Source organism: Micromys minutus, assembly GCF_963924665.1.
Source record: "Micromys minutus genome assembly, chromosome: 20".
NCBI lineage: Eukaryota > Metazoa > Chordata > Mammalia > Rodentia > Muridae > Micromys > Micromys minutus.
In genome coordinates, this window is record NC_137955.1 from 46,722,801 (window position 1) to 46,749,716 (window position 26,916).

Here is a 26,916-nt window from a genome sequence, read left to right on the forward strand (position 1 = left end):
AATTTTCACATTCCCTTTGTCTTTTGCTATGCTGTTCTAGCCTATAGCAGTGTAGCAGGAATGCAGGAACAGACTCTAGGCTCCTTACAACATCTCTGTCTGTTCTAGCAGGAACTGGGGGTAGTGTTAGTGTTGATTGCTGGGGTGCCTTTCACATTCAGGACCTTTCGGAATTCAATGTTCACATTCGGAATTTAAAGGCATGCACTTTGGTATTTGGAACAGCTGTCTAAACCGACAGCAAGAGTCAGTGTGTAGAAGCTTCTTGGTATTAGGAGACCATCATGAGCACTCAGCTGGCAGGGGATGAGATGAGTTCCTGATGTCTAATAACATGAGGACAATTATATAGGGGGTAAGACCCACACGCTTGCTCTTCCCTTATCACCCAGTGATTTGCAGACCCCTCCGGTTCCTATAGAAGGTGATTCTAACTCCTTCACGTTCAGGTCCTGAACCAGCAAAAATGTACAGTAGACAATGACACTGGTTATAAAGGAATTATGTGACCTTAAAGGATGAGAAACATGTTTGCTCACACATACACATGAGTACTGTAGTACGGAGTTGGTGCACTGGATGGCTATGTGGTGGGAAATAACACCACTTGTTTGACAGATATTGTCATTGTAATACACACACACACACACATCAAAGATATTTGTTCAAATGACAGTGGAAAGGCTGGTGCAGGCTTTGTACTTGAAAAACATTTGCCTACAATGACTTCCATATGTCTATTCAGTTCCAAACATCCAGACACTAAAGACATGAGAAATACTGTGATATCAACATGTGCATGGGCTTGTATATGCACACAGAATGTACACATATGCATATGTGTATTTGATTTAGTAAAGTCTTGGTAAGAACATTCACATCTACCTCTTCGAAGATGTGCACATGAATTTTCATCTGGTGTTGATGTCATACTAGTTGTTCCTATAAAGAAATCTAGGGTTCACTCTTCCCTTTGCAATACTACGGGTGTAGTAAACAGTTAACATATCACTGTCCTAGTTCCCCATATCCTCAGCTCACTACTTAATGTGTTCAGTGTTTCTCCTGGCATGTGCGACATCTGGAACATAGTTATAATTGGTCTGTCAATATTGCTGAGTGGAGTTTCTGTCACCTGTGTTTCTGCATCAGTTTCAACGGGCTGACTTTTCATAGTAGGTTGTGGGATTTGAAATCATTGTAAACCATAATTTTAGAATGGATGCTTGATACTGTAAGTTTGACCTACTTCTGTGATGCTTGTAGTTAGGAAAATATACCAGAGTGCTGGGACATGCCTAAATTATGTAAATCCTGTTTGGTGACTTGGGTTCTTTCTTTTACAACTGTTCACTGGAGCAGGGCAACATTTAGTCTCTGGTAAGTCATCTTCCTCCCTGCAGAAGACAGATTCTTCCTGGTACCCAAACAATGGCCTGCAGATTCAAAGCTTGCTCCCACAGCTTCTGAGAGCCAGCCCAATTCCCTGCCAGTATTGGTTCATGTTTTGAGGCAAAAATGTTTTCTCCTGTGTTTCTCTTAGGTCATGCTCACCTCTGTGAACTCTCTTTAAATATATTTGCTCACATTTGTTCACTTGAAGCCTTTGAGAGGAAGCCGTTTGCATGTTTAGTTTGTGTGTGTGTGTGTGTGTGTGTGTGAGAGAGAGAGAGAGAGAGAGAGAGAGAGAGAGAGAGAGAGAGAGAGATCCCTGTGCATACCTCTCCTTCCTGACTATAACCCATCTATATCTCCTCCACTTCTTTCCAGGTTTGAACCTGAGACATCTTTCCATTCCCTTGGCCTCTTTCAGGAACCTTTTTAAGGACTGCTGCCATCCTCCTGACATTCCCACCATTTTGAACACCATACACTATCCACTCTCTCATTGCCTGACTGTGAACATCTCAGAAATGGTTGTTCCATGCGCCTTTGAGATATTTTGACAAAAGACTGCATCTGTTTCTCTGTCTTGGTAGTGAGCAGGACATTCTACGATCACGTTAGTCTGAATCAATGTCTCTCCGTTGCCTGCCTTCCTAGGTATCATTAAATTAATTCTCGAAACTTCCTTTTGATCTTTTCTTTGTGGTTTCAGGTGTATTTGCCTGCAGAAGGACCCATGCTTGGGCACTTTGCTAACACAGTTGAATTGCTTTCTGGTTTCTTTTACGGAGGCTAGCTTTCTGTTTCTGCATGCCAAGCTTACTTACTGAATGGGAGAACTTGATAAATGCACACAGAAACCACAGATATTCCATATGAGCATAAATTGGTTTGTGTGCTCAACTATTGATGAAAAGACTGTAAAGATGCTTCTCCCACTTTGTACTGAGCATATGGCATGAAAATTCTTCTTGGATCATCTCCATCTCTCTACTTTATTTTTAATCTATAAAACACTTTAGTCCCCTCCCCAAGGAAAAGCAAACAGCAAAACAGGAGGCTCCACTTAACCATCTAAATTTGCTAACCAAATTTATGTGAATTCATCTTGAATAGGCTTATCTGAATCATGATCAACACGTTTTACCCATTTACCAAGCAAAGTGTGTAACTGTGCTTCACATTGGTGATGTAAGATAAAATGTGAAGGTTATTTTATCCCTGAAAACTTGTGGTGTATAGTGGAGGCAGAATTTAGAGCAACCGTAAAGCGTTAGTGGCATTTCTCCAGTTTGAGCATAAAGTGATGAGTAATACTCATCTTCCCCTGAAGGAGAAGAGAGGTGGTTAATATGGGACAAAAAAAAATGAGCCCAACAGGCTACACTTAAAGAACTCTGTAAATGAAGAAAGGGTGGGGCAGCTGAGGATATCATAGATTTCTGGATTAAAATTTTAAATGGATGGATTTATCATTGCTGGCTGATAATCCATGGAGAGCACATTAGGAGAACTTTCTTTAAATTGCCTTACTAGCTATTCTTATCTATTCATTTCTACCAGAATAGTAAGACTTGTGTGGCAGATAATACTAATTAAGTCCTTAAAATTGTTCTTTTAAATCAATATTTCTTTATTATTAAATTGTGTGCTAGTCTTTTAAATTTGAATAGTTTTTGCATCTATAAGCCAGTAAACTATAGCGTATAAATTCAGCTAAGCCATCTAAGGGATCACAATTGAATTGAATCACTGCATAATTTGAGAAATTAAGGTAAAGAAGATTGGCCTCACCATTTTCTAACCTTTCATAATTAGATACATCAAGCAAAATGCAGCCTCAGAGGCTGGAAAGCCAAGTCCTGAGTTGCATGCTAAACTTTTGCAGAGAAGGCAAAGATGGACATAGATACAATTATTGGAGACTTAGACACAGTGAGCCCAATTTGATGTTTGATACAGCGAGCCACAGTCACTGCTAGGAATGTGCAAGGTTCTGTACTTCTGGAAGATACCAACTCAGACATTGGAACCCACTTTCAAATGCAAGTGCTACCCACAGATTTCAAAGGCTGGACATTATTGGGTGTGAAGAAGCCAGAGACTGTTGGGGGTAACCTCATAACAAATAATGACCTAACTATTATACAAAGCAACTTTGAAGTCCCCGGGGCTGAAAAACAACACAGTTCACAAATCGACCCCCTCAATTGCATTTTAAGTCTAGGCTTAAATTCGGGAATTTCTGAATGCTTGCCCAGCCGAGCTATCCTGGGGTATCAGACAATAGTGTTGTGTGGTTCTTTCAATCTAGCACGTGTCAGGACAGGCACAGGAGGGTTAAGATAGAGGCTTGCTCTCTTTTCTCTGATAGCCTCTCTGCCAAGTACGGGAGAGACAGGCACTTAAATCTACCTGCTCGCTCGTCCAACTGGGTTTTTCACTGGGGATGTTTTTCCATTTATCAGGCAGCATCCAAAGTCTTACTGCCCTCACAGAAAAGTGAAGTCATTCATCTTTCTCTTTTTGCTGGAGTGAGGATGGTGTGAATTGGTAGGAATGGCTCAGAGGATTGAGTCAGAGAAACAGCAGCAATGGTTTTACTTGTTCTTTGTTAAATTTCTCTTGCTCCAAACATGACTCCCGGGTACTTCTCATTGTGTAAAAAAGAAGAAAATTATTTGAAGACTACTTGAAATAATTAGAACATGTAAGATGAGATTGCATTAGCCTTCCAGTTTAATCTGCTGTCACCGTCACACGGGGATGACCATTTTGTCTGCTGCTAGAAACTCCCTATTACTGTATTAGGGTGATTAGTTTTTCACATCCTAACGCCAGAAAATGGAAAGAATCTGAACAAGATTTCATAGTTTTCAGTGAAAAATAAAAGTAAATGAATCTAGACTGACAGAGATGGATGTGTGCAAAGAAGAGTTAACATAGCCGCCACCCTAGACTCTGAGCCTGGAAGGAGCTGCTTTCCAGGTGCCCATTGGTCAGCCTTTAGAAACTGTTTCAGGAATGTCCAGGCTGGTCACAACAGCTGCCTCTCTGTGCCCAAACTGTCTATGGAAACAACACAGAAATTAATCAATTAGGAATGCCCCTAAAAAGTCAAGGGAAATAAATAAAAACACAGGAGATAAAGGAGGAGATGTTGAAAGTTGTAGCTAAGGGATCATATCCTGATGATAGAAATTCCAGTAAGAACACGGGACAGGGAGAGAAAACATACATCAAAGCCAACCGAGAAAATTTCTAAAGCAACAACAAAGGAGCTTCAGTTTATAGATTGAAACCGTTTTCCAAAATAACCCAAATGCGGGTATCGGATGAGGTAACCTTGCCTTTCTCAACTGAGCCACTGAGAGGTTGTAAGTGCAGAGGAAATGTTCCTTTCTGGAGGAAATTCATTTGGACCTACGTATTGTAATGCAGTGCCATGTTGATGCTATGTGAGATGAGAAGGCATGAAGTGTTTGTCTTGAAGACATCCTTACTTATGATGGCACTGTGGGATTTGCTCCAGCAGAAAGAGAGCTGACTAAGGAGGACAATGGCTTTCCCAACGAGAAATGAAAAAGAGACAAATCTAGCACCAAAGAGCATCCAGCATAACTATGCTCACCTTTCTATTGGGATTTCCTTGACTATTTCAAACATGAATATGTTCTTTTTTATCTAACCTACCCCAACTTTCCTCCTGTCATTTCCTCCCCTATATCTAGACCTCATTTCTCTCCAAACATCATATGTCCCCTTTTTTTAAGATTTATTTTTTTGTTTGTTTATTTGTTTATTTATTTATTATAAGTACACTGTAGCTGTCTTCAGACACACCAGAAGAGGGCATCAGATCTCATTACAGATGGTTGAGAGCCACCATGTGGTTGCTGGGATTTGAACTCAGAACCTCTGGAAGAAAGTGCTCTTAACCTCTGCATCATCTCTCCAGCCCATGCGCTCCTTTTTTAGAAGCTTACTGTTTGCCATATATGTGTGGGTGTAAGACCATCAACTGGAACATCAGTAGCTCCTCACAGGCCACATCCCTGAATACCAGTGGTTCCTCAGATAAGGGGAGGATTTCATTAGCATCTGCATCATCCATGCTGGGGTTGGAAGGCTCGATCTTGAGCAGGTCTTATGCGCACAGCCACAGCCACGGTACGATCATGAGTGCAACGTGCTGCCATGTCCTGAAAATGACTGAGCTCTTGCTTTATGCTGGTTTAACATTATTTTATAGCTTTACGCTATGCTCATAATTGGATGCACCGTGTTTTCAGTTTTCTCTTAGTGAAATAACCTTCGTGGCTGAATGGAGGGATTGTGACACAGACCTGTCTCCGTGGCCCACTGTCTATTCCTCATTCTGTACCCATAGTATGTATTACTCAGTGCATGGGTAGATGTAGTGGGTGTGTTTTTATCACCTATGTCCTACTTCCATCTTATCCAGGCAGTGTGTCTTACTTGATAGATCTTCAAATCTATTCTCTACTGAGTTTCCAGGCCCCTCCAACCTGTAGTTATGTGTAGGCATGAAAGGATGGAAGAGAAACTGAGAAATGTCATAAATTAATATGACAGAGGTGTAAACTTTGCAGGTTGGACATCATGTCTTGTGCTGTCTGGATAGTTCATTATTCCAATGCTGTGAATGTGTTCCCGAGGTTGCTAACATCCATTAATCACAACTTAAATCCTCTAGGCTCTAAAGAGCATATTTAGCCCTAACACTTTGATAAAATAGCTAAATAAATACCAAGATAAAACAACATTGTGAATAAACTTATCATGCAAAAGGAAGATATCTTTTTAAGAAGTGGCCTTTTTTTTTTCCACACGCACTTTTGTTTACTGTCTCGTGTTTATTGTCTGCACAGGAGAAAACACTGGTTTCCTGTGGAGATGACTTGAGGATTAACTACTCTGTTAGGAGACAGATTAGCATTGATGTGGTTTTGATTTTGTAAAGTACTTCTGAGTATCTAAGGCTCCAAAGTTTTGAGGACCCTTGACATAGCCAAACAGGAATCCCCCCTCCCGCCTGCTAGCTGTGTGCTGTAGGGGTGAGACATGCTGTGTATCCTCACCTCCAGGAATACCAGCCTTGTAACACCAATGCGTGCCCGGAGCTGAAGAAGACCACGCCGTGGACCCCCTGGACACCCGTCAACATCTCTGACAATGGAGGCCATTATGAGCAGCGGTTCCGCTACACCTGCAAAGCTCGCCTGCCAGATCCAAATTTGCTGGAAGTAGGAAGGCAGAGGATCGAGATGCGGTACTGTTCCAGCGATGGGACCAGCGGCTGCTCCACAGACGGTAAGGGCGTTCTGTGGGGACTGGCCATTCCAGGGAAAGCCTTTGTCTCTAATAAAACAAAACAAAACAGAAAAATAGGGGGAGCCCCCGTTCAAGCAATGTTGTGCTTATGCTATATCCAAAACAGTCTGTGTGAGATTTACTTAGCATAACATAAAATCATAGTTGGAATAAAAATAGTAGTTTTTTATTTTTATTAGATGTCCCCTTTCTCAACAAAATAAACAAATACAGTAGAAAAGCATTTCTTTTCTTATACCATAAAGTGACTTTTCTGTAAAATAGCACATTTGATCTGACTAATAGTGCTTTGCCCTAGTGGTTTTGTTAATTCCTTCAGTGTGGTTGGAGAAAGCCCAAGGCCGATGTAGTCCCATCCCCTGCCTAGCGGACATACTGCCTGTGAGGGCACCTCGGGCAGATCTGCCCTGAGTTCATCTGTGTCCCCTGAAGGACTGGGTGAACCATTCTCCTGATGGCTTCATTATTTGCTTTGCTCTTTCTTTTTCTCTAATACTTTTATCGTATAGCACAAAGTATTTTCTGGTTCTTAAAAGAAAAGAGACACTCATGGGGAAGTTTCCAGAGAATGACATCATGAAAAAGACCATTAAATCTCCTGATAGAACATTCACTGAATTTCTCAACACTCTGTGATGGTGATCTTACTCGATTCTCACAACTAACACAGAGAATGTTGTAGAACAATTACTTATTTTCATAGTGTCCAGACTTAGGGAGGGTCCCCCCAGTGATAAGGACTGCTTATTGGAACATACGAATAGGGTGAAATGTTTTGTAAAGTGTGGTGACATGTCACACTGAATGGGGTTGCCTTGGCGGGCCCAGGCTGAGACATCTCCAGTCTCAAGGTACCAGCTATATGAGCAGTCTAGTATAAAATGAAGTTTATTCAGGGACATGAGAAGGGGGGTTGGGAGGGGGTAGAGACAAGAAAAAGAGGGAGCAGAGAGACAGAGGGACAGGGGAAAAGGAGGGGAGGGGAACAGGGAGAGAAGAGAGGAGAGACAGGGCCAACCAGGAACACATAGGAGAGAAGCAGGAACAGAGCGAATCCAGGGAGGGAAGTCGGAGAAAGGGAGAGAGGCCAAGCAGTCCCTTCTATAGCAAGCCAGACTGGTACTTGCTCTTGGTCGTTGCTAAGTAACTATTGTGTGAAAGCTAGAAAAATGCTAACATACAGCACATTTATAGAGGGCGCTGTGAGTTTCTTCTCCTATCTGAATCCAGCTCTAAGGGATGGGCCACGCTGCTCTCCCGCTCAGGTCCCCAAGGGTTCTCTGGGAGCAGGTAGCCTACCTGTAATTTCAATCAGGGTTATTAAATAAAATATGAGAATGAGAACTCAAAGATGAATTTCAGATATTGTTTCAATTTTTTATTTAATCCTATAATTTCAGCATAATTATATTTCACATAATTTTATAAATAAACCTATACCTCGTGAAGTTTTTTGAAGTCTATATAGAAAACACATATCCTAAAATATTATTAATTATTCATCTTATTAATGTTTAGCTGATCTTCCTTCATTTCATTTGCCAGAAATTCTAACCTTTTCACCAAGTCACTGACAGACTTTTTTTGCATGGACCATGAACACTTACCTATTGTGGCATCCAAGCAAAAAGTTGAAAGTGAATCATGGTATATCTTTTCACTGAATTTATTTTCCTTCCTAAACACATATTTTTTAATTCCTTCCATTGTCAGATACATATAAAACCAAAGCTAGTATGTTTTAAAGATTAATAGCATATATTTATTTAAAAAAATAAAAAACCTTTCACAGATCATTAAGTCCAGAATTACCGATGTGGATTTGCTCTCCACAGTGTCTTAGCAAACTCACATGGAGTGCCATGTGCATCTTAATTGGACAGTAACTGCAGGAAAGTCTATTGGAGACTGCCATTCAGCTGCAGTGGGTTTGGGTTTTGAAGTGTGAATGGGTTCAGTTGATTATTAGAATAATTCTAGACATAAAGCACACACCCCATACAGCAGCAAAAATTCCCATCAAATCACACTCCGGGTTTCCTTGGCAGGACTGTCTGGAGACTTTCTAAGAGCTGGGAGATACTCCGCCCATACAGTCAACGGGGCATGGTCAGCCTGGACTTCCTGGTCCCAGTGCAGCAGAGACTGCAGCAGGGGCATTCGAAACCGAAAGCGTGTCTGCAACAACCCAGAACCCAAATATGGGGGCATGCCATGCCTTGGCCCATCGCTGGAGTTCCAGGAATGCAACATTTTACCCTGTCCAGGTGAGTGGATCACGGTGCGGGAAAGACTGGGAAAGCTGCGTGCTTGCAACCTTTAAGTATGGAAGCCACTGGAGACCTCTCTTCTTTTGAGAGCTGTGTTCTTAAGAATTGTGTGCAGGGATTGCCGCACGTGTTGGGAACTGGACAGGATGAAAGGTAAAGGAGTCCTGGATGCCTAACTCATCCTGCTGTTTGGCCCAAATCATTACCACTGGTTTAAAATCTCCCTTTGGTCTCTCTTCAGGGATGCAGGCAGCCAGGGTGTGAACTAGAAGCAGGAGTTGGCATAGAGGACTTGGAGGTGTGGTGCCAACTAGATTGTTCCCTTTGGCTTGCTCAGCCTGCTTTCTAATAGAACACAGGACTACCAGTCTAGGGATGGCACCAGCCACAATGGGTTAGGCCCTCCCCCCATTAATTATTAATTACAAACATACCTTACAGGCTTGCCTATCGCCTGATTTATGAATATTTTTAATTAAGGTTCCCTCCTCTCAAATGACTTAGTTTGTTCCACATTGACATAAAACTAGCCAGCATATGCTCAGATCTTATGATCTTAACCCTGTCACTAATAGAGATGATGCTTCTTTAAAGAAGTTTGCAGAAATACATGCTGTCTCCAAAATAAGTGTTAATCACCTTCAGGATCCAGACAGACACAGCCTCACACTTAATTCCCTGATACTTTGCCCTTATATCCCATTGACAATATTTTCTGAGCCTTGAATGCAGTCTTTATGCTGTAGATATTATCTACCATGACAATTCTGTATTTTGATCCATTTTGGTTTTCTGTAATACTCTCTGTCTACTGCAAAGTGAAACTATCTATTGCCACTTATCTTTGGCTGCAAGTATAAATATTTGGAATATAGATAGGAAGTATGCTAACTATAAGAAAAGAATAGTTGTATGGTTTCCTCCTCCAAGATCTATGACTTCGGCCAGCCCTAAGTATCTGGCTAGCTTCCAGTACCAGGCATTGTTGTTGGGTCAGCCTGAAGTCCAGGTAGAGAGCTTTTGGTGACTGCCAAGTATGTGGGTACCACTACAGCACCTGAAGAGTTATCGTGATGTCAACTGTTGTGCTTCCGAGATGAGTGGGATTATTTTTTGGAAACTTTTGTGTTACCTTCTGGATATCATGAAAACTAGTTCTCAGGGAGCGTTTGAGGGTAGATCCACTTCAGGACCTCTGGGCCCTGTGTATCTTCAGAAGTCGAGACTTACCTTACATCACTGAAGGCAACCAGGTGCAACAGTAGTCTATAGTTTGGGAGTCTCTTGGATAACCCCCACTAACAACCCAAAAGAGGGCTTTTTAGTCTATAAATAGTTTCTAGCTCTTCTGGAAAGCATTGTCTGCCCAGATGGGAAATTGTTATTTACACTATATGTAGAAGCAGTATACATAATTTATACTACAAAGTATGTATATATGTATTACAGATATTTTTAAGTATATAGTTAATGTTGTGATGCCTTATGAGCTCCTTCAGACATTTTACTGCTATTTTGCCCTCCTGAATTTACCTCCCTCTCCTCTCCATCATTAAAGTACCCATTTGCCCACCACTTTCAGATCACATGTACTCTGCTATTTTCCTCTCTGTTGCTCCCCCATCAGCACCACTCCATGGTCCCTTTCCACTTTCCTGATTTCTGTAGTTACTCCAGACTATATACTCACAATGACAATTTGGAGCTGAAGACCAGACTAGAGAGAACCTTGGTCTTTCTAGGTCTGGGTTACACCACTCAGTATGATCTTTCCTAGTTTCACCCCTTTTACCCATAGCCAAGGGTTTCAATAGTGCATTTGCTCCTGCAGCTGTGCTATTCCCCCGAGCCCTGTATGCTTGAATTCCTCCAGCCTCGGGATAGTCTTCTCCAGACCACACAACTTTCCCGGCCAAACTGATGCTGAGATGCTGGGAAAGGCCACAGGGTTGCTCTTTCCCACAGCCCCTGTGGAAAGATTCCTCCCCTGGGTGCTTGCAGGCAGCGTGGGTGTTATCACTAGATTTGAATCAGGGCTGTGAACTTAAGCCAAGGAGAATGTCATAGGAATGCCATCTTTCTCTTTTCTAGACTCCAAACTTAATTTCTTATGTGCATTAGTAGCCTATATGGATTCCTAGAGATGCTTGGACTTGGCCCTGGTCCCTGGGGGTAAATGTTTCTTGTCTATATCAGGAACAAGTATCATCTGTGGATACTTTTAACTTTATTTTTGTTGACTTGCTGTTGAGCCAAGATTATGTGTACATGGCCTGAATATCTTAAAATAACTCTGTCCTCATTTTCTTTTAAAAGCCAAGATTCCTTTGTGGAATTACCCATATCTTTCAAACAGGGGCTAGGCAAATTCATGATTGAATGTATGAAGATAAACTTTTTCTCCCATGTCCTATAAAATTCCTAAAAATGTGATCATGTGTAACTCAGCTATGAACTGGAAAGAGTTCTGCACTGTGTAGGCTGAGCTATAAAGCCAAAGGAAGCCATATTTAAGGCAACTTTTACCTGATTTGGAGCATTTTCTTCCATACAAACTTACATTTTAGCCCTACTAGATTGCTGGTGATCAATTACAAAATGCACTACCGTTTACTAATGTTCTCAGATATTGCAAGCAGATGAATGGGTAAGAACACTTGCTATGCAAGCCTGGGGATGAAAGTTTGAACTCTCGAAATCCATGTAAATGGGCGTGTCTTCATGCACCTGCAACCTCAGCACTGAGAGAAGGGACAGGCAGATCTCAAGAGCTCCCTGGTCAGTAAGCCAATTCAGAACGGCCATCTGAGTGCAAGATTCCATGTCAAGGCAATAAGACAAAGAGAGCATGAAAACAGAAGGCGCCCGGTTCTCTACTCTGGCCTTTGTGCAGCCCCATGAGGTTAATTGCTGCACTATGGTTGTAGCTGATCAGCAGAGTGCTCATCTTGAATTCTGGAGGCTGTGGCTCTATCTGCAGCACTAACATACATACATACATACATACATACATACATACAGTCAAGTACATATGAAACTAATTATTCTTTACCTTTGGAGCCTGCTTCAGAATAATTTGCCCCAGCACTAAGAAGCACCTGACTGTTTCTGTTTATCCGCTTGTTAGTTTGGTTTTGTTTTTTTTTTTTTTGTTTTTTTTTTTCTCTCCTTGCTGGCATTTGATGCAGCTGTAAAGACTCTAGCCTGTAGACCTTGACTGACAAAGCTAGAGACAGCAGATGGTTCTTTGTTGCTATGTGCATTCAAATGAGAAGAAAGCAACTTCAGAGTCACCCATAAAACCCAGCACAGTAAGCATACGTTCTTTTGATAAGATTTAATTCACAAGGTTCTATTTGTTGTTTTTCTGTTAACAATAAGGCCCAGGGGAAAGGAACATGGGGAATCTGATGGAAGGGCACAGTGACTCAAACTTGGAACTCTGACAGGTGTGTTTTCTCTGGAGAACAATACAGAAACCTCTGGTGTGTGGGGGACAGTGTGTTTTCTATCTGTAGCATCCTTATGTCCCTGAACAAACACACAAGGAGACAGAGTACAGGACCTCTACACAGTGCTTCTTTGAAGGAGAAAAAGCCCTACTGTTCCTCAATATAGACTGTGTAGCCCAGGCTTATGAATGCTGAAGAATCAGTACCACAGGTTCCTCAAGACTTGCAGGCTGTAAATGCTCCATTTTGTCCCTCTGCGCACCCACGGTGGGGCTGGTACATGGGGGTTAATTATGCAGCTTTCTCCTGCTCTGCTTCATCAACGCTAACTGTACAGTTTTTGTCTTATTGTAGTCATCCAGTATTTAACTAGAATTGCAACGATGTTTTTCTTATCCTTATCCACTCAACTATTTAATATATAAAGTTCATTTCAACCAGAATAGTTCCTTGTACTTAATTGCTTTCTTTCCTTGAAAGAATAAGGATCAAAGCTTTGGGATGGTTGTCTAATCTTCTAATGAATTGGCCTTATTTAGGATAAGTTAAGTGGTAATTCAAGCCATGGGCAGAATCTAACATGGATGGCAGAATATGTGACTTGGAAGGAGGTCTGTTGCCTAAGTCAATGATCCTTAGCTTTAGGACTTTTCAAGCCAGCTTGATAATAAAAACAGCAATGGTGAGAACTAGTTAGTTGCTTCATATTATTATGGCATGCTAGAAGCTTTAAATCACTTTGAGGGTGCTTAGAAGTTATATGTTTAGAAATAGTTTCTGAAGAACAAATGCGGGAACTAGAAGGTTTGGAAAGGCTCTTCAGATCTGTATCTATCACCAAGCAGGAAACATCAAATGCCCCCCACACCACGAGTGGCTTGTGCAGTGTGTACAACTGCCTTCTATCTGCAGATCCTGTCTCTATGATGGTCATGTTGGTCTGGAGTTAAGAAGTTCTGTGTTTTTGTGTCCTTTTCCAGTGGATGGTGTGTGGTCTTGCTGGTCATCCTGGTCTAAATGCTCAGCAACCTGCGGGGGTGGACACTACATGAGAACCCGTTCATGTACAAATCCAGCCCCAGCGTACGGAGGGGACATCTGCCTGGGACTGCACACAGAAGAGGCACTCTGCAACACACAGACCTGCCCAGGTACACAAAGCATTGCTTACTACATGACCTTAGTGCAAACTTACTTTTCTTCATTTTGAATGATGAAATTAAAGATAGCAAAGTCACCGTAAATACTTGAAATAGAAGAATGGATAACAAGCCAGCCTCACACTGTCTCCCCCTAATGTGGTTTAATAACTCATTGTTGTACAGCAAAATAGTTCTCACACTGTACTCTGTTCAGTTTACAAATGGGAAAGTGTATACATATTTTGGAACATCTAAACTACTGTCTTAGTCGAGATTTTTTTCCTGCACAAACATCATGACAAAGAAGCAAGTTTGGGAAGGTTTATTCAGTTTACACTTCCACATTGCTGTTCATCACCAAAGGAAATCAGGACAGGAACTCACACGGTACAGGAACAAGGAGGCAGGAGCTGATGCAGAAGCCATTAGGATGTTACTTCCTGGCTTGCTTCCCCTGGCTTGCTCAGCTTCCTTTCTTATCATCCAGGTCTACCAGCCCAAGGATGATACCACCCACAATGCGCTCTTCTCCCTTGATCACTAGTTGAGAAAATGCCTTACAGCTGGATCTCACGGAGGCATTTCCTCACGGGAGGCTCCTTTCTCTGTGATAACTCCAGCTTGTGTCAAGTTGACACACAAAACATCCAGTACAACTACCTACCTAGGAAATGTACCCCAACTCAACTTTGACCTTGCTAACTTACACTGGTGACTCAACTTGCTTTGCTGGATGAGAGAGAAGATTGCAGAAGACACAATGGAAAGCAAGCCAGCAATTGTAGTGTCCCCACACTGGTGTGTGGGACTCAGTGGGAGAATCACCTGTGGCTTCCTGTTACTCAGCCCGTCCCAGCACATCATGTGTTGGATGCTTGGAACAAGTCTAGATATGTTCCAGGGGAGCACTGGCATTGTGTGACACTTCACACAGGGTCAGGGGTGTACTCAGAGATGGTACAGTTAAAGAAAATATGACACATGAAATCCAATCAGCTGTTAGAGAATCAAAGCAAATAAAGCAATAGGAAGCGGTGATAGGAGGGAGGGAGCCTGTTCGGGACCATGGTTGAGGGAGTTCTGGGCCCTGCAGTTGGCAGAGAATGAATCAGACAACCCTTTACCCGAGACTGGAACTCTGACAACCAGAGCCACTTGGGGTGAAAATGGAGTACTTTCCTAGATTTTAACAGTGACACACTTCATTAATATGTATCAAAGATATATTTAAAGGGACTTCAAACCAAATTCTAATAATCATTCTAGAAAACAGTCTTTTATGCCCTTGAGAGGAAAAGGTCATTTCATTTGTGTGAATCAATGAAGAACTTGGATTTTTATGTGCCCCCCCCCAAAAAAGTATATAGCAAAATGTCTTTCTCATATTGGTAAATATATTGGTGAATAAGAAATATGAAGAGTTTATTCCTTAATTTATTTATGGGTCCCATTCCTATTTTTGAGTATCTGTCCATCTGGATGGATTGAAAACTGTCCCAACAATTTCTCTACCTTAGAACAGAAACGTCTTGCCCATGCTTGTCTTTTGGCCTTGACCCAGAACATGGGGGTTGACTTTATTCATGTCACCATGACTGACATAAAATAAACTCTGCCTCAAGGCCAGCCTGGCTTTGGCATAGTGACTTTGCAGAGTTGTTTTTATTGCAAAAGAAAGATACTTCTTTCATTTAGAAACCATGGACTTCCCATTAGTGTGAGACGCTGGCCAACGTGGTTCCTATGGGAAATGTCCAGTAAATAATCTGAGGACATCTTTGTTGGGGGGTTGCTCTGGAGGAAACGGTGACTGTATTGGTGATTTCTGACTCCCAGAAGTCATGTTTGTCTCAGGAGTTAGTTTATTGACCATTTAAATGAAATCACTCACAGAATGGAAATGACATGGGACTTAGATTTAGAACACTTATTTCATATGCATTATATCTGGTTTAAATTTATTAGTATTTTTATTTATCCTCATGAGGATTTATTTACTGGGTTGTTAGAAACTATGACCACATCTTTTTTTTTTTATGCACAGAGCCATTAAATACAGTGTGAGAATCTAAAGAGCTGTGTAATTTCACAGTGACTTGGTGTTGGTCAGTATCACCCGGTAGCCCTGCCTCTCTCTTCTTCTGGTCTCTGCAGAGAGCTGGTCAGAATGGTCAGAGTGGTCTGTGTGTGATGCATCTGGTACCCAGGTCCGTACTCGGCAATGCATCCTTCTGTTTCCTGTGGGCAGCCAGTGTTCCGGAAATACTACAGAGAGCCGGCCTTGTGTATTTGACTCTAATTTCATCCCAGGTAAGGGCAGAGATGTTTATCAGTGTGAATGGAGTCATTCTAATATCCAGAGAGGAAATAACCCTTTGGGTCGAGATTTTATCTGCTCTCTGAGGCTGTCTTTGATGACTTAAAAATGATCCTGTCAACTGCTGTGGTTTCAAGGTAACTAGAATTTAACACAATATCTTATATAAATGGTTAATTCTAATATAGTCAGAGGATTTCACTACAAAATTTTAAAATGAATTTCTTGTTTTAATATCACTTTAAATTCTTTACTGTAAAAATATAATGTACTTATTGCAGAGAAAGGGGCCATTGTCTTTATAAAACTGTCAATATACCAAGGAACACAGATGTCTGTCACTACTGTTGCCTTGAAAAAGAGGTTGGCAGTTCTTTCTCCCATAGGCCTTTTTTAAGTGGAAAAATCAACATTTAGTTATCATAGAGAACAATCAGCTGTTACCCTGACCCTGTAGGTGTCTTCTTCTATGTATATAAGCCACTGAACACCAATTCTGTGCATAACTAACCAACTCTGTGATAATTAGCCAAGCTTTTGTACCTTAGACTCATATTGAATTCAGTATCACTGGTGCTTGCAAATGAAGCTAGATGCACATTTTTTTCTCCCAAATCCTTTGTGCACTGTGATTGGATTTCTGTTTTCCAGAAGTGTCTGTGGCAAGATCCAGCAGCGTAAAAGAGAAAAGGTGTGGAGGTGAGTTCTCCTGCTAACAGAGCTCTTGTAGGGACTCTGATGTGTTGCAACCTTTATCTTCCCGGCGTGTTCCACTGTTGGATGAGGATGGCAGGGCAGAGAAACACTTTGATGATCCCCTCATATTAGTCATGATGTCTCAGATACTGCACTAAATGCTTCTGGAGACAGATGTGTTCTATCAGTGTCTCGCAAAGCTGCCTGTAAGAGAGACTTGGAAATAGGCTTTGAAAGTTAACATTACTTTCAATCCCAGAAAGGAGACTTAAGGCATGTGCTAATGGTCACCCACTGGTGCCATTTAGAATTAGCCTCTCTTGTCATGCTGTCTTTGGGTGTGAGCTAAAGCCAGCATATCACTGCAGTCAGTTGAGTGGAGAATGACAGTTTTCAGGGGAAAACTGGGACTTTTACCAAAAGAGTTGTGAACATTGGTTTTAATCTGCACTATATAAGTGAGGACCATGGATCCCAACAGATCCCCGAGGCTTCCACAGCAGCCCTGTCAGGGGCATACTCTTGGTCAGCACTAGCATTTTGACCAGACAGTATGCTGACCTTCAGGGAATGCAGGTTGTCAAGGCAGAAGTACACAATCTGTGCTCTACCTTCAGAGAGGTCAATACAAGCATGAGGCTCCCAGGGGTGGCACCTCTGGCTTGCTGCCAGGGTCTCTCAATTTAGCCAATAGCATCAACCTGGTGATGGTATTAGCTAAATCTCAGAAAGTGTAATTACTCTCCATTGTTAGGAAATGGACTGTTGGAACCGTTAAGCTACTGGCATTGATGTTCCAGCATCAGCAGGTAAAATGGATCTTAGACAATAGCTGATGGGTTTAACATAACTGATTGCCTAGCATGAGTGTTTGGGGAAGTTTAGAAAGATGGTATAGGTGTTTTATTTCCATTAGTGAAAAACCATCTAAATGTTGTGCAGAAAGCAATCCAAATGAACCAACTGAGTGGTTGGTTTCTATTCTATCCTTATTGTCCAAAAACCATGAAAAAAATGGGCTAAGAACCAGGATACGTAGTGCAAGGGGTCTGCCACCAAGACTAATGATCAGAGTTCCATCCTAAGGTCCTATATAGTGAAACAAGAGGATTGACTCCTAAAAGTTGTTTTTTGTCCATGGTACCTACACACACACTTACACACACACACACACACACACACACACACACACACACACATTCGGTCACACACACATATGCATGCATTCATACACACACTCTCTCACACACAATACATAAGTTAGTGTTAAAAGAACAATGCATATTTTTATGGAAGAGCCACAGTGTGCAGAATCTTAAGAGATTTAGTAGGCACCATTTTTCCTTCTGCAGATGATGTGCTCCTATTGAGATTCCTTTCCACTCAGCTATTTTTAGTTGCAGGAGACACAAAGACTGAATAATCTCATCATAAAGATGTCAGCTGGCCACAGCTTCCCCAGGCACCTGCAGAAATAATTCATCTGACTAATGACGCACATCTGCATAAGGAGACCATTGTACATCTCCCATATGCAGAAATGAAATATGAGTTATCATGGCAGTAGAAAGTATTTTTATCAGTATGTGGCATGGACTCAGGGGAGTGCTAACTGCTAAAACAGACAGAAATGAGAACTCATGTGAGATCAGCCTTGCTCATCATCACTATAGCCACAGTCTTCAGAAAAAAACAGCACAGTTCTGGTGGTTGCTGGTAGAAAGGGTGCAGAATGCTTTATGCCCCAGTCACATGCAGAGAGTGCTGTCCCACTGCACTCTCTATGACAAAGCAAGAAATGCCCAAGTTTTGTAACTTTCCTTTATGGTCTTCCCATTAAATGTTCTTGTAGGATGTTCTCAATACATTATCCAACCACAGTGTTATAGACTTCTATGGTAGGAACTTCACTGTTAGTTTAGAATCCATAGGAATATGTGTTGATCGCTGCTGATTGTCAACCCAATAAGAATTTCTGTCTCTCGGGGATCTGAGTTCTTAGAGCATGGTATCCAGGAATAAATAGACACATTGTACTGGGAAAAACTCAGGGTCAGAGGGCATGTAAGAGATGTTTAACTTCTACCATGTATCACGGGTCAGGTCCTGATGACACGCTTCATATTTTTTAAGATTTATTTATTTATTATATATAAGTACACTGTAGCTGTCTTTAGCCATACCAGAAGAAGGCATCGGCTCTCATTACAGATGGTTGTGAGCCACCATGTGGTTGCTGGGATTTGAGATCAGAGCTCTAGAAGAGGAGTCAGTGCTCTTAACCAATGAGCCATGTCTCCAGCCCCATGCTTCATAATTTTAGGCTCAGCTTCTGCCCTGGTCTTTTTGACCTGTGACTTGGGATAGGGATAGGTGTTCTGATAGAGTGTTATGGCCCCAATGTCTAGTGTCCATTGGTAAATACTAGCAATCGATCTTTTCACAAGTGCCCGAGCTGCCATGGTGCTAAGGTAGAGCTTCTGCTGAGTGGCAAGTGTCAAGAATGGGCAGAGAGCATAGGGAAGGTGGCTCTGCAGACTCTGGGGGAGGAAACCAGTGGGAGTCAGTTAAACACCACATGTCCCTGGGCTGCTGAAACATCTATGCCCTTCTTCTTTAATGCTCTCACAGCCTTTCTCTTGAGTAGAGGGGTTCCTCCACAGTCACACTGATGCTCAGTAGCTCTTCCACTTGGGTCTAAGGTTGGCAGATTGTGAAAACCACCAGATGACTTTGTATTCCATAACAATACTTGTGGAAGACAGCAGGGGCCCTATCAATACTTCCTGAGCTATGGGGACAACTGGAATGCAGTTAGTCCTCTAGTGCCAGCGCAGAGTAGGAGAAAGGAAGCCACTGCTTCTCATGATTCTCACTTAGTCCTGCTCTGAACACTGCGGGAAGGTTGGGAACTTCAACAGCAGTGTTTTCCCAACAAACATGGAAGTTTCCAGATGATTGTTTCTTAGGCATTCCATAATGTTTAGTGTGTTGCCAGAGGGCCAATCAAACCATTCCTGTTCTTGAGATATACATAATTACAATACACATTTTGAGTTTCTATTGCTAATAACAAGGAAAAAGCTCAAAGAAAATAGGTGCCTAGTAAAGAGGCAAACAATGAATCAAAATAGAATAACTCAAATCCAGCTTAAAGATTATCTTTGATTCCTTTAGCATGAATCCTTTATTTCTTAGAGTAAGACAATTTTTATAAGATCATCTAAATGCTAGTTAGAAAGGTACTCTATATGCAGTACTACATATACATACAAATAGACAGAGACAGATAGAGTCACGGAGAGACAGAGAAAGACAGAATGACAGAGAGCAGGTGAGAGTTATAAGGCTATGCATTATCTCTAGAAAGTTACTGCAAAAACTGACTACAGTAGCTGTTTGAGAAAAAAGAGGGAGCTGGGTAGTGGTAGCAACGCCTTTAATCCCAGCACTCAGGAGGCAGAGGTAGGTGGATTACTGAGTTCAAGGCCAGTCTGGGCAGGAAAGCCAGATCTGCCCTGGGAAACCCTGTCTTGAAGAACAGAAGGGGGGACTTCTATTTTCTTCATAACATTCTAGTATTGACAAAATTTGTATTTACAAAAATACAATTGGCAATATTAGAATTCATGTAAATAAGAAAAAATGTAATGAAGTGAAACACAAAGGAGGAAATCATGTGGCTAACAGGAACGCAGCACTTCAGAGCTCACAAGAATTCTCCCTCTGTAGACTACAGCCATGCTAGATAGTCTCTTAAAGTCTATACACACACTTCCTATAGAAAATTCACAGTCCAGTGGTCACCATACTCTTGAAGACTCTCTGAGATCTCCAATTGTAATACTAACAATGTTCAAGAGGTTTGAGGAAATTATTTAAATCTATAAGAACAGTAATTAGAACCAGGCTGGTTACTGTGGACATGATTTTCTAGACCCTGACATTTCCCAAAACTAAACTACTTTCACATCTCTACCTTGGGATATATATTACCACCTTTCACTTGGGCACTTTGAGAATCGAGTAGCATGTTTTTCTCAAGCATGATATGACATTGGCCTTTTCCAGAGTTCAACATGTTTCACATGATGGCAGTGGGGCTTAGCAGTTCCATCCTCGGCTGCCTGCTCACCCTGCTTGTCTACACCTACTGCCAACGGTACCAGCAGCAATCCCATGATGCAACTGTCATTCACCCTGTCTCTCCTGCCGCCCTCAACAGCAGTATAACTAATCACATCAACAAACTGGACAAATACGACTCCGTGGAAGCCATCAAGGTAAGGAATATGCAGTAACAGCTGCAGCTGGTTAGGCCACAAAAGCAGGTGACCCTAGGCCTGCCAGCCCGGCTCAGTGGTGATGGGTATAGTGATGGATAGAGAGAGCCCAGAAACGCCACACCTTTGGGTGTCGGCTGTGTGCTCTTTGAAGAGTGTAGACAGTCTGTAACTTTGGTATATCCCCTGTAGTAGTTGTAGGAAGTCTGAGAGTATTGGCTTGGTACACTTGGGGGATGGAGGAAAGAACTTTGGGATTTTGTTTTCTTATTTGCCTGCTTCCATTGGAAATAAAAGTTAAAAAAACAACAATGACATAAAATGCTGGTAGATAGTAAATCTTGGACAGTGTCTTGCTCTGCTGTGTCTCTGTGTGTTTCGGTGCCTCCAGCCAAGGACTGAGCAGGAATATAAAAGCCACATTGTGGCACCAGAAGTCTATACGCATCAGGAAATGAACTGAGCTCCCTTTAACCTCAGTTTACCCCTGTATAAAATGGATATAATAATGCATAGCTCCATGTTATGAACTTTCAGTGACCTCACAGGAGGGCCAGCATGGGAGCTGCTCTTCTTACTGTGTTTATATGAGAGGTCTTGGTATAGCCGGACAGACATAGGAACTTTTGTGCGTTGTACATGTCTTTGGTTATCTTCCATGCTCACGAAGGTAATTCTCCTAAGCCAAGAGTTCTGTGTTCTTGCTGAGTTAGATGTTTCCCTTAACATTCTTAGCAAGTGTTGGCATAGCCTCTCCCAGCTATGATGGCTAACTTTGAAATCACATTCCCTTGTATAAAAACACATAGTACACCCTACACCAGGAGTCAGGGAACACTGTGGAATAGGAGGCAGAAATGATGTGAGAGCAGGAGAGTTGGGAGGAGTGCTGTGGAATGCTGTCTGATTGATAAATATACTACGCCTATCACCGTCATGGTCCCATAGGACCTCTGCTTATCTATACAAGATCAGATGGCAGCAGCCCAAGCATAGATAGGTGATCTCAAGGTCCTACTTTATTCTGAGTAGCTACTGCTCGTGGGTTGTTGCTGAGAGAGAGAGAATCGATCTTAACTGAGGATATGATGCATGGGAGAGTTCTCATGCTCCTGTGGACAGCTCTATGCTCATAAACATATGGGCAGTATTAACTGAACCTAGTAGGTTCAACAAACAAACAAGCAGTCAAGCAAAAATGAAGTTGGGAAGGAGAAATGTTGGGGTGATAAGAGACAAGTTGGGATAGGGGAAAGGAGCAAATACCATATTTTATTGTGTGAAGTTTTAAGAATTGTATAAAATTTAAAAATATAATCTTTATGAAAAGATGACGGATTAAGGAGAAAGTGATCTACAGTAGGGGAGGGGGTTCACTCATGGTCTCTGAGAAATGAGCTCTAGTGTTAAGGGGAAACTTTAGGTCCTAGCCTTTGAAACAAAACTGGGTAACTGGATGCCAACACATCATTAACGCCATAGTCCTGCTATTTTAGTCAGTAGTAGGCAACTGAACTGGCCTGTGTTCTCACCTCAGGTGCAGTCTCCCATTGTGAGATGATGTTATTGCCGTGATGGGAAGGACCCTGAGTATGTGGGTGTCTGCCTAGTCTGCACTGAATCCCTCAATGGCTCTGTTTGACTAATTGAACTTAGCCTCCATTGGCCTGTTTCGTCTTTATCTTGTTCTTCTCAGTGTTTACCTTTTCCTTGGGATATTTTGGCTCTTTGACCTTAATCTGAGTCACAGAGAGCAACAGCAGACACCTCTTAACAAGTGCAGAGTGGTGCACCTGGACCTTAAATCATTAATAATCCAAGAGCTAAGAAATTGCCTTGTGGCAGTTTTTGGTATTCAAAGATCATTATGCTTAATCCATACTCACCAAAAAAACTGTTTCCATGTTACATTCTGTCCTCCATGTTCTTTATGGTTATGGTAACTAGTGGGATTTCAATGCAGGCTATCAAACCTCTAAAAGAATTAAATACTGACAAAAATATATTCATATAGTATTATACCAAAATGCCTTTAAAAAATCTGTATATGTATCTCTCATTTTTTAAATAAAGTTGTAAGAGACGAAAAATAAAGGCTGTATAAAATGAAAAAGAAACAAAAACAAATGCAGAGTGAAAAGGGATTAAGGCATCTGAGCCAATTTATGTGCTCAAAGAAGCTCTGTGAGGTCTTTGGCAAATGATGATGTCATCTGCTTGAGGAGACTACGTGCTTTAAGCAAGTGGCTCAATGAATGGAAGATAAATCTGATTAAAATACAGTTGTAAATTTCTCAAAGGGTTAGTAAGATTATCACATTAAATGCAGCTCTCTCTCTCCCTCTTTCCCCCTCTCCCTCTCCCTCTCTCTCCTTCTCCCTCTCCCTCTCCCTCTCCCTTCCCCTCTCCCTCCCCCTCCCCCTCCCCTCCCCCTCTACCCCTCTCTCAAAATCTAGAAGCACATCAGAGCATTTTCGGGTGTGGACGGGAAGTTGGACCATGTATATAAATTTGCATGAGTCTTAGAGATTTTCTAGAAAGTAAGACTTTGGATTTCTAATCCTTGCTCCCTCAGTTCCATCCTGATTAAAGTGCTAACGTAGGCCAGATGCTGTTGAAGACAGCCACCCTCCTCCAGTTATTAACCAAGTCTTCCTTGGGGCAAATGAGCTAAGAAGGCGGTAAACGAGAAGGCACTTTCCAAACTAAGAGAGCCTTCAGAGAGCTCAAATTCAACACCGTATCTCCTGGTTGAAACACTATTTACTGAGCATTCTAAATCTTTTCAAAAATATTTTACAGGCCTTTAACAAAAACAACTTGATCCTAGAGGAGAGAAACAAATACTTCAACCCACATCTCACTGGGAAGACCTATTCCAATGCCTACTTTACAGATCTCAACAATTATGATGAATACTAGCACTTCTTCTGCTCACTGCTGTGCTCCGTGACTGCCCATATTTCTGAGGCTTCAGAGATGACGTGTGAATCCATTTCAAGTGCATTTCAAACCAGGACTTTCCCACCGCTACCAAAAAAGCGCACACCCTTATGCCTAAATGTGGTGTTGTGAAAATCTGGTCTATTTGGTTGTTGCAAAGTGAGCCATGGTGTGACATTTTGTGTTGTGCTCATCCCAAACTCTAACTGGTCTACTGTTTCCATGAGTTTTATTTCATAAATGTGCCAACCACGTTAGAAAGTGTCTTCGGAAACATAGCATTGTCATGCTTTTGAGTATAGAGGGTCAGGATGCTTTAACTTGGAAACAAACAAGGAAATAACCAGGCACTTTAATCTGAGAGATGCCTTCCCCCAACACACAGGGTCCAGAGTAATTCACAGAATGAATGTGTGGCTACTTCCAGCTCCCCCAACATGGGTGACTCCATGGGTTCTCGGAAACAGCTTGTTTGCACTTGGAGTGATTACTGCCAAGGGATTCCATCTGCCCTGCCAAGTCATGGTCTACTGATACCTTCTGCTTTGGTCTGGAGCAACGATTGTCATCACTGATTGGTGAACACATGAAACAGAGAACAGCCAACGAGACACACAGCAGTGTTCTGCAGCCTGCAGTGAAACTAACCTGACTTTGACTTTTGGATTCTGTGTCATCCCAGGAAGCTCCTTGCCATGCTGGGGGCCTCAAGGCCACCTTCCTGAGTGCTGAAGAGCTAGTCTGAGCATTTGCCAAGACTCCACTCCCTTCCCTCCCGCCCTCCATGAGGAGAAAATTCTGACATTTATGATGAAAAGTATTGAAAGTACCAAACTGTAATTGAAAGTTACTTTTTAAAATTTTTTTGTGTTATGCAGTGTTGAATTAACTGATGTAGTGGAAAGCTACTTTTTTATTTTTATTTTTTGTGTGTTATACAGTGTTGAATGAACTAATGTTAATCAATGGCTTTTTTGTTTTGGGGATTTTTTATTATTATTCAGCATCTTTGATGTGGCTAATGTGCAGCAATGGCCCCTATCAAGAGCATTAAAGGTGTGTAAAGCTGTCCCTCTGGAGCTCAGTGCAGTCACCCTGAAGTGACACTCCAGTACCGTAGACTCCTCATTTGTCCCCTGCTGCCCCAGCACCAGAGTAGGGAAAGGCTCTGGTGTCCTTTACCTCAGTTTCTGCCTTTCTGTCCTCCAGCTTGCTGAGTCCCAGTCAAGATGCACCACAAGCAGTAATGGAAGAGAAGGCCAGGATTTCAGTGACCCCTCTCTTTCATCCTGGTGGTTGAATGTTCCAAGGCTAAAGAAGGGTGGTTAGCATCTGGTACAGAATGTATAGGTACTGATCTAATGCATTTTAAAGGTGAAGACAAATGGTTTGTCTGCACCACTGGTCACCGAGATAAAGGCCTGAGTAGGCAGTTATATGTGTTCTTGTGGGTATACAAACTCTCAGGTCTGTGCGAATGTCTACACAGGGAGTAAACATTGGGTTTTGATGAGGATATATTTTCCCCCATAGAATGTAAAGACTCAATCTTAGAAAACATTCCAAAAAAATCTTATGATTAATCACACATTATTCTCATATAAACACATTTTTCAGACTTAACTGTGTTAAAATTGAAAGTCAAATGGCAGCTGGGCTCTGGGAGCTGTGTCATTGAGAAACAGTGGCATATGGGAGCATCAAGATGGGGCACTGTGTGTGCATGGTCTTCATTGCACACTCATTTTTAAAATCCACACTCACCAGACAGAAGGTGTCAGATGATTTATTCATTGTCTCTGGGGTGGATTTTTAGTGGATGCTTCAGCTCCTCTCATGACTTTCTTTTAAGCAAAGAATAAATCCTCCTGGAATAGCACTATTTCAGTGTTTTAAAAATAATCTCCCCTTCTTGAGTATTTCTCTAGTTTAAAAGGTCATTTTCTTTTCCCCAGGAAGAAGAGTACTAATATTTCAAGAGCATGCAGCTATGATAGGTAATGCTTCCTAAATGATCTGCAATCTGGCCTTTATCAATTTGATATAATAACCCCACCCCAGAGTTCTCACTTTCGAAATAAGACAGTTTTCTGATATTAGTATTGGTTTTGAAAACTCTCATTATTGGCTGCCTCGTTCTCTCTTCAAATCCCCACCTCCAGCCACCAGTCCTTTGCGTTTATCTCACCGAACCACTGGAGCAATTCCTTAGGAATGCCTTGAGCTACATTCGGGTTTTCACTATGTGCTTCATGGCTTAGTTTCTGGAGGTGTATAGCTGTAGCTCCTGGTGCAGTGTATGTCACACTCTAGATCTCTCATTAGCACATAGCACACACAAACACACACACACACACACACACACACACACACCTTTGAATTAGGCTGTAATATGTTAGTCGTGTTTTAAATTCCAGACTGCGTTTTCCTTCCCTACTTCCTCCCTCCACAACCCTTCTTCCTTTTCTTTATTCCTTCTTTATACCCTATGTGATGACATTCGGCAGGAAAAAAAAAAAAAAACTATAATCTTTGCACACTGCATAGCCTGAGGTATTTCCAAATACGCTGAGGACTTTCTTGGAACTCGGGTCTCTGTTACCACCAACTGAAGCTATTTTGGTGAGTCCTAAGGAATTCTGGGACAGCGGGTAATCCTCTGCTTTACAGAAAAGCTCCTGTCATCAGAGTCCTAGACTTTTTCTTCAAAATTTTCCAGTGCGAGCTAGGCACTTTTATGCCTGTGCCCCTTAAGACTTACTCATGGCCCTAAGCATCTTGGTCCTGTTGGATGCACCAAAAGGCATATTAATGTAGATTCTACCTAAAATTAACATGTATGTTGATGAAAGAGAAGAGGGTTTTTTGAATGCACGATGAAGGGACAGTGACATTAAAGGAACTAATGCGAAGTCAGAAACCGAATGGTTGTGAGGGTATCTGCCATGGAGATGTCTCTGTCACTAGGAAGGACCAATCTATGTATTCCATATGGACCCCATTGACTCACTGAAGAGAATGGAAACATATGTGGGGTGTGATATGAAAAGCCAAGGGTCATATTCCTCTCTA

The 26,916-nt window shown here is 41.8% G+C and overlaps 1 protein-coding gene across 1 annotated transcript in view; it reads left to right on the forward strand.

The window, feature by feature from the left end:
* The window catches only part of SEMA5A (semaphorin 5A), a 402,276-nt gene extending 377,330 nt beyond the window's left edge, over window positions 1-24,946 (forward strand). The window contains exons 17-23 of the mRNA XM_080933845.1: window positions 6,495-6,720; window positions 8,790-9,008; window positions 13,444-13,614; window positions 15,760-15,915; window positions 16,574-16,621; window positions 20,690-20,901; window positions 23,704-24,946. Coding sequence (XP_080789971.1) covers window positions 6,495-6,720; window positions 8,790-9,008; window positions 13,444-13,614; window positions 15,760-15,915; window positions 16,574-16,621; window positions 20,690-20,901; window positions 23,704-23,823 — 1,152 coding nt within the window. The 3' untranslated portion in view covers window positions 23,824-24,946. The remainder of the gene's footprint in view (window positions 1-6,494; window positions 6,721-8,789; window positions 9,009-13,443; window positions 13,615-15,759; window positions 15,916-16,573; window positions 16,622-20,689; window positions 20,902-23,703) is intronic.
* Window positions 24,947-26,916: the final 1,970 nt, after the last annotated feature.